At 41.6% G+C, this 15,396-nt stretch overlaps 1 protein-coding gene across 1 annotated transcript in view; it reads left to right on the top strand.

The window, feature by feature from the left end:
• The window catches only part of SLC28A3 (solute carrier family 28 member 3), a 62,616-nt gene that overhangs the window by 23,664 nt on the left and 23,556 nt on the right, over nucleotides 1-15,396 (top strand). The window contains exons 4-9 of the mRNA XM_065947552.1: nucleotides 3,899-3,997; nucleotides 7,483-7,565; nucleotides 10,479-10,570; nucleotides 12,447-12,636; nucleotides 13,717-13,861; nucleotides 15,132-15,245. Coding sequence (XP_065803624.1) covers nucleotides 3,899-3,997; nucleotides 7,483-7,565; nucleotides 10,479-10,570; nucleotides 12,447-12,636; nucleotides 13,717-13,861; nucleotides 15,132-15,245 — 723 coding nt within the window. The remainder of the gene's footprint in view (nucleotides 1-3,898; nucleotides 3,998-7,482; nucleotides 7,566-10,478; nucleotides 10,571-12,446; nucleotides 12,637-13,716; nucleotides 13,862-15,131; nucleotides 15,246-15,396) is intronic.

Below are 15,396 nucleotides of genomic sequence, written 5' to 3'. Positions count from 1 at the left end.
AAGTGACCCCAGCCTTTCTGGAATCTTAATTATCTCTGTCATTTCTACTCTAATCTAATGTTAATAGCTAGAGTCCAAATCAGGCTTTCTTAATTGAAAGGGAATTCAATCTGTAGGTACACTACTATGTCTTTAGACATTTCCGAGGCCAAAAGGCCTTGGCCCACTGGCTAAACTCTACGAGTACACTAGGGCCTGAGATTGGAAAGTCTTAAATCAGATTCCATCTCCTGTACTTCTGGTTGTACAACCCGGGTCAGGGAATTTACTTATCTTTGCCTTAGTTTCCTCATCTGTAAAAGGGGTGATCCCAATAGTCACCTCACAGGCCTCTATAGATCTAATGCAAAATGCTGTAAAGTTTTCATGCAGTGTTTTGAACCCACTAAATATTATGTAAGCTCAGGTATATGTAAAAGCCAAAACCAAAAGTAAGAAGGGAGAAGTATGTTTCCTGCAGGTAAGTCAGGAGATGGGTCGTGCAGAGGCAGAGTGGAAGCTCAAGGTTTCCAGGGGCCCAAGGCCCCTCTAGTTCACCACTTTGATATCACAAAGATGGGGCCTTTGTGTTCGTGACCCAGCTGGAACCATCCACACACCAGGCAATAGCACAGAGGAGAGGCTAGAAGGAGCAAAGAGGACCTGCCAGCCATCTCTTAAGGAGCATCCCCAAAGTTGCCCGACTCAGTTTACATTTCATTGACCAGAATCTAGTTAAAAGGGAAGCTTGCAATCATCACCTTTATTTTGGGTGGCGATGTGTTCAGCTAAGATTCTACAGGAGACCCCTCCCACCCACAAACAGATGCCAGGGGGGAGGAGGGTGATTTCAGTTTTCAGGACTATGTTCTAGAAGTTGTGTGGTTTAGAAACTGATAAAAGGAAGAAATTAACTTAAAAGGCTTGTGTCCATCTGTACTCCCTGGAACACCGACTGTGGATCTATAGTTGCTTGAACCACATGGAAATGCAAGATTAAAAAGACAAGAAAGGGGGACAAGCCCAAACACCATGTACTCCTGGCTCAAGGATCTGCCCTCCAGCGGGGGCCCAATCCGAGATCATCCCCTTAGGCCACACAGCCACTAAGGTTAAGTAGAGAAGTTAAAAGTGCTGTGCTGTGAATTGCTTAGAAGTACTCATACACCACACCCACAACGTTGTTACCCACTCAGGTAGCAGATATGCCCTCACATATACAGTCATGGTTGTAGGAGTCCAGTGTACTATGATATCTTTCAATCCGAATTGCTAAATAGATGGGGGAAAAAAACAATGGGCTAAGAAGTAATTATGGGCCACCTGTTATAGCCCGTAGGACTCCAATTTAAAAAGAAGCAGATAAACAGGTATTTTACAGGTCATTTTTCAGGCACCAATTAACACCCATAAACACCTCCTTTGTTTCTGTTGGAAATCCCCAACCGGGAGATATTGTTCTTCTGAACAACGCTGAAAAGTCAAAGCATGTACTATAGTGGGGGTAAAACAATCCCATTACGCGTCCAGAGGTGCCCGCTCCACCCCTCACTCAACCCCTACACTGCCATCCCCACCCATCTCCTCTTGCATTAACCCTATAAAGGTCGGCTCCATCCTGCCCCGAGCTGCTCAAGGACTTCTCCAATTCTGCCACTAGGTGGCAGGAGTGATCAGTACCTAGAAGCAGATGCTCTTGGAGCCAGAAAATGATAGGAGCTGGAAAGGAACCATGAGAAGCCAAGTCGAAACTGTCGTGGAGATGGGTGGACAGAGTGGTAGAAGATGTGACCTGCCCGGCGTCACCTGTGTATTTAGGGACTCAAAGGACCAACCCCCCTCAGTTACTTAGGTCCTGTTTTTCCAACTCCTGTTGGATTTTATTTTTAGCTTTTTATTAAGCAAATTTTCAGCACTCATGAATGTTATAAGCAAGGAGCTGGGTTAAAGTAAGGTGTAAGCATTTGTAACACACACAAAAAAAGCAGTTTGGCCACAAGACTTTTATGCATAAATCAGGTAATGCTGGAAGTTAAACTTTATTCACGTTTATACAGTCCTGTGTTATAGGAGATTCCCAGATGGCTCAGAGGCAAAGAATCTGCCTTCCAAGCGGGAGGTGCAGGTTTGGAACATACATTACAAGTTGGAATTGTATTTTTTTTCCCCTAGATCTGTGGGGCCACCCAGAGATGTAAAGTTAAAATGAAACTCACAGAGGGACTTGCCTCATGGTGCAGTGGGGCATGAGTTCCATCCCTGGTGGAAGATCCTACATGACGCACTTCAAGGCTAAAAATAATCATCAAACTCATACACTTGTTTCTTTTTCAAATCAAGATCATAGCTGACAAGGCTAGCAGGAAACATTTCTTGAAAATATACAACCACCTATCTGACACTGTTTATCTATCTGGGGCCTTACTTGGAATGAAGTGCCATCTAAAAAGGCTAGTTGGGGAAGAGATGGAGAAAGATTGAACCCATCCCAAAAAGGTAAAGGAAAAATGAGCCAAGTGTTTGTCACATTTGGGAAAAGCAGCTAGAGGTCAAGACATACCTCCAAGAGCAAATCCTACTCAGTTTGTGAAAGAAAAATCAGAAAAAGTTAAAGCCAAATTGGTCTCACAGAAGAAGGCATTTTTTATCATGCTCATTACTACCAGAGAATGCTCTAAACCAAACAAAACATATTTTAGCATCTCACAAATCCAACGTCTAAGAATAAAATTATCCAGCCCACAGTTAACTATATTTTGTTTCGTTTTATAATTTGAAAGTCTGTGTGAAGTGTTGAAAAGGAGGTTGGGAAGCTGCACTCTCATCTCAGCTCTGCTTGTTGGAAGGCTCATAGCCTAGGCCCAGCAACCTTCTTCCTTCTGTCTTCTTCAAGTTGGACCACACCAATCTTTTCCATCATAACAACACGAACAAAAATCATGCATGTTTCAGATATAAGTAATGACTTTCAGTACAACACATGCATTTTTCAGATCATCATCTTTCGTAGTTGAACCATGCTTTATCTTTAAATCTTGTTTAGAAGGAACTGCTAATATTTTATAGGATGTTTTGCAGGATGGAAAGCATATGGCTAACACAAGGCAGGAGAACTTAATCTGGGCCTGGAGAAGGGCACATAGTTCTGTTTGGCTGGGTGTTCCTTCATGGTGTCTGCAAAGGGAGCGGAGTAAAACGAATGAACAGGATCGAGCAACCCTGAACTGTGCCGAGGAGTGTGCAATTGACTCCAGAGGCCAGGAGTCTCATTTTATGATGTAGAAAGAATAGCTTAGAAAGAATTTATATACAGATCTGAAGGAAAGAAAGATTACAAGCAGAGAAACTGATCAGGAACATGTATAATCAAAGAAGTGGAAAAATGCAAAACATTTAAGCTTTTGTTAGTCTTGTAATTAGAGCATTCATATCTTTCAGGAAAAAAAAAATGTGAAAAATAAGTCATCTAAATTTTTAACTAAAACATATTATTGGTACCAGCAACCATATGTACCATTAGATTATATTAGAAAACAAAGGATTTAGAGAACTCCCTGGCTGTCCAGTATTTAGGGCTCCATGCTTCCATTGCAAGGGGCTTGGGTTCAACCCCTGGTCAGGGAACTAAGAATTCACAGCCGAAAAAAAGGAAAGAAAACAAAAGGATTTACATTTCTGGATTGAGATAATCTTTTTCCTTATGTGACTTTTATAGACAGTAAATTTTCAAATTTTTTAATAATCATTTCTGTTTCTTTAAGTACTAAGATTCATTGTTTCTTTCTTTAATCAGCTGACTCATCTAAACACTTCCTCTTTGTTGTCCCATCCCTCAGAAGTCTTTGGGTATCACTCATTGAAAGAACATTTGTTTTTTGGCTCTGAAATTTTATTTTTGCAATCCTGTACTTTTTCTTAGAATGATGAAGATGGCTTTGGAAACCAGGACACATCAGGAAATGACCACTCACTAAGGAACAGAATTGTGCAAAACAGAGAGCATGAAAATGGCAAACAGGTATGATTGGGAAACAGTGAGTGAGTCCGTCACCATGGCAACTGCTGTGCCACGGCTACGGGGACTGAAATCTGGCACTCAGAGGAACAAGATAAATGGAAATTAGAGTGGGCATGGCAGGGTCATGAGGAAAACACATATGCACAAACAAAGATTTTGTGTTTATACACCTGTCCTCTCCGATGGAGAGAGCACCCAGGCTTGCTCTGACACTTCCTGATTGCACATTCCAAATTCCATCCCAAGACAGAAAGCACTGACTTCAACAAAAACATCTCAATTTTGAAGTGAATGAGGCAGACAAGAGGAAGGTTCTAAGACACAGTTCTAAAACTGTGTTTGTGACACCCTAGGGCACCTCAGTGACATCTAAGTGTACACAGCAAGTTTAGGTGCTCTGTGAAAAAACCTGATTTCTTTTATATACTGAATTTTGGGTATGACCTTATTTTTTTGTTTGTTTGTTTGCCTGAAAATATCTGTATTATGTCTTCATTTTTGAAGGACATTTTCACTGATTATAGATTTTTTAATTAAATTTTTATGAAGTATAGTTAATGTACAGTATTATATAAGCTACAGGTGTAAGGATCTCATTTGAAAAAAACCTGCTGCTAAAAGGGAGCAAATTACCCATGTATATCATCCTTTAAAAAGTAATTTTGTTTGGGTGCCATTTTTTAGGGGGAGTTTGCTCATGACAAATGAATAATTTATTTGAAGTAGAAAATTTGAAATATTATTGCAGCAAAATTCGGAAGACAAATAATGAATTGTAATTCCAGAAAAAAAAAAAATCAGTGTCTAACATATTAGAATATAGCTTGTTTCAATACAAGTTACATATACATCTACGTGCATGTCAGGTATATTGGGACTGTGCTCTCATATTATTTAGTAATTATCTATTTCATTTAATGTATTCTAAAGTGTTCATATCGGTAAGTGTTCTTCAACCAAAAAAAAAAAAAAAAGAAAGAAAGAGAGAAGACAATAGTTCTTTTCAGACAAAAGCCTGCACATTGATGGTTATACAAGTTTAATTCATAATAGCCAAAACCTAAAAACAACCAAAATATCCTTCGGTAGGTGAATGGACAAATGAATGGTGGTCCATCCAGACAATGAAATATTATTCAGCACTAAAAACAAATTAGCTATCAAGACATCAAAAGAAATGGGGGAACTATTACATGTGTATTACTGATTAACAGAAGCAATCTGAGAAGACCCCATACTGTGTAGTTCCAACTATATGACATTCTGGAAAAGGCAAACTGTGGGAACAGTAAAAAGATCACTGGCTGCCAAGATGGGAGAGAAGATGGGAGGGAGGGAAGGACAAATAGGCATAGGGGATTCTTAGGATGGTGAAAATACTCTGTATGATATTATAATGGTTGATACCTGTTATTAAACATTTGACCAAGCCCATAGAATGTACAATTTCAAGAGTGAGCCCTGATGTAAACTAGAGACTTCATGGGTCCATCAGTTGTAACAAATGTACCACTTTGGTGGAGAAGTCAATAATGGGAAAGGCTGCGTGAGGTAGGGGGCAAAAATATATGAGAAAACTGTACCTTCCTCTCAATTTTGCTATGAACCTAAATAAATATGCTCTTAAAAGTCTTGGTTTAAAAATTGTTTCACAAAAGAAGTCAAAAACAAAAATTAAGTATTATTGTAAACAGAAATATGAAGGCTGAGGAGTAGCTACTGGTTTTGGTCACAGTGGTCCTTAGGTGGCCTTGGCAGTGACCTTAGCAGAAGCCGTATCAGCAAAAGTTTGGTGTGTTGAGAAGTGAACAGGATATGGAGTGTCCCTGAACGCAAGGAAGTTGTTTCAAGTGGTTTGACTGTGAAGGAAAGGAGGGAGGGTAGATGTCTCATGACTGTGGGGTGTGGGGTCAGGAAGGTTTTTTTGCTTTGTTTTGTTTCAAAGATGAAAAGGGGTTGGAAAAACAAAAAAGAAAACAAAGAAATGCTGGACATTCCATATGGTAGGTGACTTGGGACAATTTTACTCAAAGAAAATAATGATGAAGATCATTTAAGTGAAAATTTTACCAAACTTTTTCTCTTGGCCAAGCTTGGTGTTAGGTGGGGGGGGAATGAGAAGGGCTTCTCTGAACCCCTGACCTTTGCAGCTGCAGCCTGGACTCAGCTGGTCTCTATTACGACCATCCCTGTGCCTGAGACCCAGCCCACAACTGAAGGCAGCCTAAATCAGGAGCATAATGGGAGTTTGGCCTCAAAGAACAAGATAATCTTTGAGGATCCTTTCAGAGACAAGCTAATAACTAATTTTCATGGATTTTGTTGTTGTTGTTAAAGAGAAATGAAAGCCTCATGGGATCGGACAACAAACTAAGTCTGAGATTTGGCATTATACCTCTTGAGCATGTTCAAAACTGCTTAAAAGCTCCCTACTCCCTCCCAACCTTCCTTTGCCTTTGCTTACAATCGCTGGACCTGTTTGAGACATTATCACAGAATGATGGAAGGTAGGAAATCCTTCCCACCATCACAAGAATAGAATAGGTCATGGACGCTTAAGAGCTCCAACAGTACTTGTGAAGATTGTCCGTAAAAGATAGCCCAGGGTGGAACTTCCCAGCAGGACATGCAGTGGTTAAGGTTCTATGTTTCCAATGCAGGGGGCATGGGTTCCATCTCTAGTTGGGAAACTAAGATCCCACATGCTACACCACCCCCCACCCCCCCACCCCCACAAAGAAAAAGATAGCACAGATACGAAAAAGAAAAGGTGAAAGTTGCTCGGTCATGTCTGACTCTTTGTGACCCATGGACTGTAGCCCACAGGCGCCTCTGTCCATGGAAATTTCCAGGCAAGAATACTGGAGTGGATAGCCTTTCCCTTCTTCAGGGGACCTTCCTGATCCGGGGATTGAATCCGGGTCTCCTGAGTTGCAGGCAGATTCTTCACTGTCTGAGCCACCAGAGAAGCCCAGGCATATACATCACTCAATAACTAGAGCAAGGGCTAATTGAGTGAGGAAATATTTCCACTTAACCCAGTTGATAGAAGAACCCTAGCTCCTGAGGGTAGTTTAACAGCTTTGGAAGATGCTGAGCTACTGTTCATATCAGAATACCAAGCCTTGGGCTGCCAGGAAAATAAAAACAGCCTTAGTCTCAGTTCTCTGGAAACAAGGGAGCTGCCAGAATATAAAGTGAAATTTATGTAGCCTCTGGTATTAATTAGCACTTCAATTAGCACTCGTCTGAAAACAGAGCCAGAATTTAAGTAAAGGGAGAAATTAATGAACTTAGATTTTTTTGTGACAAGGCGAAAAATCTCTGAGCAGTTGATAATTGGAGACATCATCTTGCATAATAATTTTAAAGTAATTTAAATAATTTGGAAAATTTTCCTTGCCAAAATTCTGAGCAAAAGAGATCAGGGTCTGTATGCTCAGCATTCTCCTCATTCCATCTCTGTCCCCATGTTTGATTTCCAGGTAGAAGAACACATCACCATCGAGCAGGATTCTCTAAGAAAGGATGAAGAAGAGGAGGATGATCAAGAAACACATCGAAAAGGGTACAGGTTCAAACCATAGACATTCTTGGGCTTCTCTAGTGGCTCAGACAGTAAAGAATCCACCTGCAATTTGGGAGACCTGGATTCCATCTCTGGGTTGGGAAAATCCCCTGGAAGAGAGCATGGCAACCCACACTAGTATCTTGCCTGGAGAATCCCCAGGAACAGAGGAGCCTGGCGGGTTACCGTCCGTGGAGTAAGTGACTAAGAGCAGCACAGCACCTCCTAAGCAAAGTGCTTTTTTACTCTCATCTAATTTTTAACATTAATTATGATTTATCAGAGATAGTCACGGCCAATCTCCCCTCCCTATTACCCACCTAACAACATTTTCAGACAAATTAATGAAACTGTAGTATAATCAATGTGGTAAATTCAAATTGCTGATGTCCTAGGAACCCAATATCCAGGACAATCTTCTAATTAAAGCTGTAAATTGCCAACTAATTGCTCCAGTCCATGCGAAAGTAGTTGATTCATCTTTTCAATGTTCAATCAATGAGAAATTGATTTCTCAAAACCCAATTCACTTTAAGTCCCAACAAACTTGCTCTTACCTCGTGGTATCATGAAAATATTCCAAGTCCTTATCACTCATTAGCAGGAGAGGCAAATTATTATTTTTAGTTTTTGGATCAGAAAAATGAAGCTCAGACTTAGGCAAGGGTTTGTCAGCTGGAAAAAAGCTAATTTAAATTTCAGCTTCTGATTCCTAGTCCAAGACTCTATCTATTATAACCCTGAAGTATTTGTAAATTTTCTAAATTCCTATTTAAATTTGGTGTTAATTCCTGAGTCTCTGAGGAACTTTTTGTGTATCAGAAGATAGAGCTGGTCAAAATTCAGATTGAAAGGTCTCGTCACATATACATCATAGAGAATTTTCACCACCATGAGGACTTACTGTATTGCGCAGGGAGCTCTACTCAGCGCTCTGTGGTGACCTCAATGGGAAGGAAATCCAAAAAAGAGTGGTTATGTACACACACAGGTGATTCACTTTCCTGGACAGCAGAAGCTAACGCCACCTTGTAAAGCAGCTTGCACGCCAATAAAAATTTTCTTCTTACAAAGAATTTTTACCGTGCTGGAAACCTGAATTTGGTTTCATCCTCATTTTAGTTCAAGAATCTCTGACCCTTGGGGCCAAGAGATTCTCTTGGGTGGTCAGAGGTACTCAGGTTTCATCAGTGTTAATGGATGGAAAAACAACCACCAAGAGATTTGGAGTCATTCAGCCTAGATAACCAAATGGCCAAAGCGACTATTTCTAGCCACTTCCTTTTTTTTTTTTTTTTTTTGCAGTGTCAGGTTGCTGTAATGGACTATACACACTCCCTACAATTAAACAATCTGATAAATTAGACCTAGAGTAGATGGATGTGCTCTATTGAATGTTGCTGTCTGACACCACTGCTTTATAACACTATACCCACAACTGAGAACAATGTATCAGCGCCTGTCCTAAATTAGACCACGAAAAATTTAGTCTTTATCGTATTTATATTCCCTCAACATGTTCCAGAACAATGTCACTAATTCTCAGTACACCTCTTCATACACATACATAAGACAAATTTTCCATGAAATAATGCCTGTTATCACTATATGTGATATACTCTGAGATGTCCTATTCTCTTGTTTAAGGACAGGTATCACACACTGTATGACAAACTTCACAACTCATGAATGGGTCCCAACCCACAGCTGTAAAATATTGTTCCAGAAAAGCAATAAGAACTCCCATTTCATTTATCTAAGAATTCAACACAGGCCTGTCAAGCACTCAGTGTCCAAGCTGCTGATGTTGGGATCAGACATCTATTCTCCATGAAGTTACAGTCAGTCAAGGCTTCGTAACAAAACATAATCAAAGGAGATAGTAGGAATAGGTTGCAGAGGACTACCTCTGTCTGAGGAAATGCAAGAAGGCTTTGCAGAAGCGAAGGGCTGGAGCAGTGCCCTGAACCGTGAAGGGGACTGTGACGTGGACATGTGGGCATGACTGCTGGAGAGAGGGGAACTGGAGAATGTTTACCAAGGGGGTGGGAGGTCCCAGCTGGGGGCTGAGTCCTTTGAGCTCCCGGAGATTGTGAATCTTCTATACGGGAGAAAGGGTTATTTTAGAAACCCTGTCCAATGGCCAAAAGTGGTCATGATTAAATGTGCAAGTAAATTCCTTCCATTTAGCCTCAAGTAGGAGAGGAGAGGCCTGCATTGGGAGGCACACTGAGGAAAGAGATGTATGCAGGGAAGCCAGGGTTCAAAGCAAGCACGGGGAACCGGGGCCCGGGAGAAGGAAGGACAGTTGTTGTGGGTACCACCCTGTGACCTCTCCGGATTCCCTTACTGGTGTACAACATCTTCCTTAGAAGAAGTGATCAGATGCACACATGGCTTGCACACTCCACACCACCCTGTAACAAAGCTCTGAGCAGAAATAAAGACATCAACAATTCCAGAACCTTCCGAGAAAGCTATATCACAACCCATTGGTTGAAGCCCTCAGATCCCCAAAATCCTACTTCACTTTTCAAGCATCTTGTGAAGACAGTCACCCTTCCACTAGAGAGAGGGTGATCTAGCCTAGTGAGAAACAGTCTCATCCTATGATTCATTCTCAGCTTTTGGTTGGTTATCCTGTCCCCTGCTTTATTTCTGGGAGCACATTTTCTGCATCTCCATAATCCTTCAGGGCTTGGCACATCCATGCAGCAAAGGTTGAGCCAAACCATGGCTGATTTTGGTCTAAAATGAAAGGAATTTCTTATTTTTATTTTGTATGACACAAACCTCATGAATTTGTTTGCCTGATGATTTACAAAGCCTAATCTGCTATAGCTTTAGCATGCCAGGATATGTCGTGTATGTGGTGTTTACATCTGCCTGCTTCTTGCCTTTGTGTTGTTACAGGTGCCTGGGAAGGTTGTGTGGGAGGATGTCTGATTTTTGTAGGGAACACAAAACAACCCTTCGGTACATCATCTGGGGCATTTTAATAGCAGGTAAGTAGCAAAAGGTATGAGATACTAGTGTCTCTTTTCCAGGTTCTCTCAAATATCAGTTTTCTGTAGAAAACAAATAAGTCTTCCCTTCTCTGAATCATCTCTGAGTCATCCAGAGAGGAGAGAATTTCACCAGAAAGTCCCTGAGTGGTGGGTCTCAGCTTGAAATGCTCATGTAGATAGCTGTTCTGCGTGCTAAGTCACTTCAGTTGTGTCCAACTCTTTGTGACCCTATAGACTGTATAGAGTCCAAGAATTTAGACTGCCAGGCTCCTCTGTCCATGGGATTCTCCAGGCAAGAATTCTGGAGGGGGTTGCCATGCCCTCCTCCAGGACATCTTCCCGACCCAGGGATTGAAGCCAGGTCTCTTGCATTGCAGGCAGATTCTTTGCCCCTGAGCCACCAGGGGGAAGCCCCATGTCCTGTTTAGGCAGCCAGCAGCTGATTTTTTAAGATCACCTATTCCCATGGTCTTTGTTATTGTGGTATGGATTTGAGGGTTGGATAATGCAAATTCAGGTAACTGGAAAAATGGTGATAATCACAAGGCAGCAACCTAATTGAAGTGGGGATATAACCAATCAATTAATGCTTTATATGAAAACAGAACAAGGAGGAGCCTAGGGTCACGAAGCCCTCTCCTCCTACCTGAAAGCAAGGCCAGGGTGTCTTCACAGATGAGCAGGTGTCCTGCTTTGACTCCTTCCAAACAAAGGGCTCCAGGGCCCATTTCAAAGAACATTACTGTCTATAAAATGTGAGCCCTCCCACCCAAGTCCATGGACATTAGTCCACGATGGCTGACCCCAAGAGGTCAGTGGTTTTCTGGTCTCACACTGCCAGAACAGGGAGCATCAGGGTTGAAAGCTTGCTTGCTTGCTTTCTACCAGCCCAAGTAGTATTTTGCAGACCATACTCAAAACCACACAGCTATGCCATTGTAGTACAAAGTAAGCAGATGGTGTGGCCATGTGCCAAGGCAACTTTATTTGTAGACTACAAATACAAATATACAAATACAACTGTACTTGCCACCTACAAAAACAAGTGGCAGGCCAAATTTGACTTGCAAACAAAGCTGTGTTTGCCAACTTTTAATGGAAAACCTTGTGTTCTTATCCCAGAATCTTCTCTTCCAAAGCTATCAACCTGGTCATCACCCACCTCTTTCTTTTAGAGATTCTGTAGCATATCACTGTTGTGGTACTCAGAGATTTTCCTACTCAAGTTTAGGCCAAATCTGGGCCACAAACCAGGAGACTCAATAATTTTTGCCAGTGGTTGCTTTGGTGCCTGGCCTTTCTCTGTAGAAGCTCATCTGCTGAGTCTGGGTATCAGAAAAAGTAGTCAGTACTAAGCAAGAGGCTTCCCTAGTGACTCAGCTGGTAAAGAATCTGCCTGCAGTGCAGAAGACCCGGGTTCGATCAATAGGTTGGGAAGATCCCCTGGAGAAGGGCATGGCAGCCCGCTCCAGTATTCTTGCCTGGAGAATTCCGTGGACAGAAAAGCTGGGGAGCTGTAACCTATAGCGTCGCACAGAGTTGGACTTAGCACTAAAGTGACTTAGCATGCACGCACTAAGCAAGAGCCCCAGTGATCAAGCAACAAGATTCAGGAATTCAGAAGTTTCCTTAAGAAAAAAACCTGGCACCCTGTCCTTCTAGCATTCTTGGAGAGACTATTTTTTAAAAAAAATAAAGGAATTTAACCCAAAATACAATCCTTATCATCAGAAGGGCCAATAGCTATGTCAAGAGCACCCCTGTGTTCAACGATTTCCCGGTGGGCCCTGCCCTTGGCTGAGCCAGACCAGTGCTGGAGGCTGGTCTCCAGCTGACTGGTGATGTTCACTGTCTGTGTTTGCTTCCTGCACAGGTTACCTGGCCGTGGTGATTGCAGCCTGTGTGATGAACTTTCACAGGGCCCTTCCTCTTTTCGTGATCACCGTGGTTGCCATCTTCTTTGTGGTCTGGGATCACTTCATGGCCAAATATGAGTCTCAGATAGCCCGGTTCCTGTCTCCAAGCCAAAGGCTACTGGACAGCCATTGGTTCTGGCTGAAGTGGTAAATGCACTCAGTTCTTCTGTTGTGGTTGAGAGAGATGTTAGTCTTTTCCAACACCGTTCCATAGATTTATTCTGAAATTGTTTCATCACTGATGGGATATTGAAGCTAGAAACAACTTAGGGAATAATCCATTAAAAAAAAATTTTTTTTAACCTTCATTTTACAAGCAGGACATGAAGGCCTAGATCAGGCCTAGATTCATGCAAGATGTGCTCAAATGCCCCTACAAACGGCCTTCATTTCAAGTCCACTAAATGATAAAATGTTGTCCAAAAGTCGGGATGGTTCTGACTTGAAGGTGTGAATTTCTCTCTGGGCATGAAGCTGGCTTCTTTTGGAGGAAAGGTCTGTGAATTAGTAAAATCAGCTCTCTCTTATAGGACCCCTGTCCTGAAGGTGACTGTTCAGGGCTTTTCTTTCAGCCTGTCTCTTTGGGAGCCCCCCGTCTCCAGGTGACCCTACAGGGTAGCACCCAGAACCTATTCTCCCCAGTATGGCCAACATGGGATCTACCCAAGAAAGCTCACACATTCTTGGCCTAAGGACCAGGGTTTACAATCCCAATAGAGCATCCTCTCCAGCTCTGCCATCTACTGAATCACTCTTGTTGTGCCCACTGGGTTCTCCAGGGAGTCAGAACCAGGTCTAAAGTCCAACTTAGCTCTCCAAGGCTTGGGTGGGTCCCCCAACGCAGAGGACACATTTCAAGTTCTTCCTTGAAAGGAAGAAGGTAATGCTTCACCCATCTCCCTAAATGGAGGACAGAATTCCCAGCAGCTCTCAGGAAGAAATCACCAGACTTCCTCTCCAGACATTCTTTCTCCTCTCTGACCCCTTATGAATACTGCCCCAGCAAAGAGTCCAAGAGTTGTGGAGTATTGGGGATACATTGCTTCATTTTTTGACTATGTGCCTTTCTAGCTACACCCAAAGAAAGTCTCTTGCAATTTCTAGAAGGATAATTTCCCAGTGCCAGGATGTGTTACTCAATATGTGTTGTTTATACATTTAAGCTTGATTAAGATTTCCAAGGTAGCACAACAAATGATGCCAAAGCATCCTTCCTGGTTTTCTTAGGGTGATATGGGGCTGCCTGATCCTGGCAGTTATTCTCTGGCTGGTCTTTGACACTGCTAAACTGGGCCAACAGCAGCTGGTGTCTTTTGGAGGACTCATAATGTACACTTCCCTGACGTTTCTATTTTCCAAGCACCCAACCAAAGTAAGTATGAAATCAATCTTTTTGTTTTCCTTTTTTTCCCTCATGTGTAAATTGCTCAAAGTAATGAGTATGAAAGAATCGAACTGCTATTCCATATTTTTCTTACCTTGCTATGATATTTTAAATGGCTAAGGTGCCCTTTTCCTGAATGTTAATAGTTCTATTACTCTACAGTCTTCATTCTCAGTAATTTTCCAGTTGTTCAACCAGTGAGATATTCTCTTCTGTCAAGTCTGATTTCTACTTCTGTACCGCCATTCCCACCCCCCCACCCCCCCATTAAACACACATACAAAGAAAACTCATCCATTTTGATCCAAATTTCTTCAGGCCAGTAAATAACAATATTCTACCATTGGATTCTGCAGTTTATCAAATTTCTATTTGCCATTGAGGCTATTTTACTACAAAAATTTGTCCTTAAAGCAGTTTTGTTTACCCTGAATTCAATTCTCATCCTTGTTTTATAATCCTGGAACCCCCTAAATTGGCAAGAATTTTGAGATAGTAAAACTTTCACATATGATTCATAACAGCAAACTTTACTAGCTGAAAGTCTGAAGACTGGCTGAGTGATTGATCCAAAAAAAAAAGAGCATTAATCAAAGACCAAACCACTTGATAAGATCCAAATTGCTTTCCCTATTTAGGTGAACATCTCCACTCTTTTCTGTGCCTCCAGTCCCATAGTTCTGTGCAGAGCACTCATCTCTGCACCAAAAAAATGAAAGCACTTGAATGTCCATTTACATGCTGCACTCCCTTGGACTGCATTAGAGTTAATTGGCTCCTTTTACAGTGAAATGAAAGCCCCTCCACAGGGTGGAATTTCACTTAATTCACTTACAAATCGTCAGATCAACAAACCTTGGACACACAGAGAAGTCATGTTCAGCCTTCCCATTTTCCAGATGGGAAAATAATTATATGTATCTAAGATTTACCACATGACCGGAAGACCAGATCCTTCCTCCTTTAATGACTCTACTAAAACTACTCTTCATGTCTAAGTGGTTTGATCATGACAAAATGGTTACCTATGTTTCCAGGAGTGAAGGCTTAAACTCAGGTTTAAGAAGAAGTAGTACAATTCTGAGATTTTTAGTATAATTCTAAGGAGGGATTCTTTGCTCACAGCTGCTTTGGCCTCTGAAAGAAGGTGGGTCACAAGCCATATCTGAGAAGCTTCCAAGAAAATAGTGATTCTGGTAATTTATGCTGAGTTCAACATTCATTTTCTAATAAAATGTCTCTTCTTTTTTCTGTATAGGTTTACTGGAGGCCTGTCTTTTGGGGAATTGGGTTACAGTTTCTTCTTGGGCTTTTGATACTAAGGACAGAACCTGGATTTATGGCTTTTGATTGGTTGGGCAAACAAGTTCAGGTAAGTTCGGTTCAAAGGATTACCTTGTTTTTTATAGTGCTTTTAACATTTGAATATAATCCTTAAGATATGTCAGAAATAAATTTATTTATCTGCATTCAGTTCAGTTCAGCCGCTCAGTTGTGTCCGACTGTTTACCACCCCGTGGACT

The sequence above is a fragment of the Muntiacus reevesi genome, chromosome 10 (assembly GCF_963930625.1).
Source record: "Muntiacus reevesi chromosome 10, mMunRee1.1, whole genome shotgun sequence".
NCBI classification, from domain to species: domain Eukaryota; kingdom Metazoa; phylum Chordata; class Mammalia; order Artiodactyla; family Cervidae; genus Muntiacus; species Muntiacus reevesi.
This window is presented reverse-complemented; position numbering and strand designations above follow the sequence as displayed.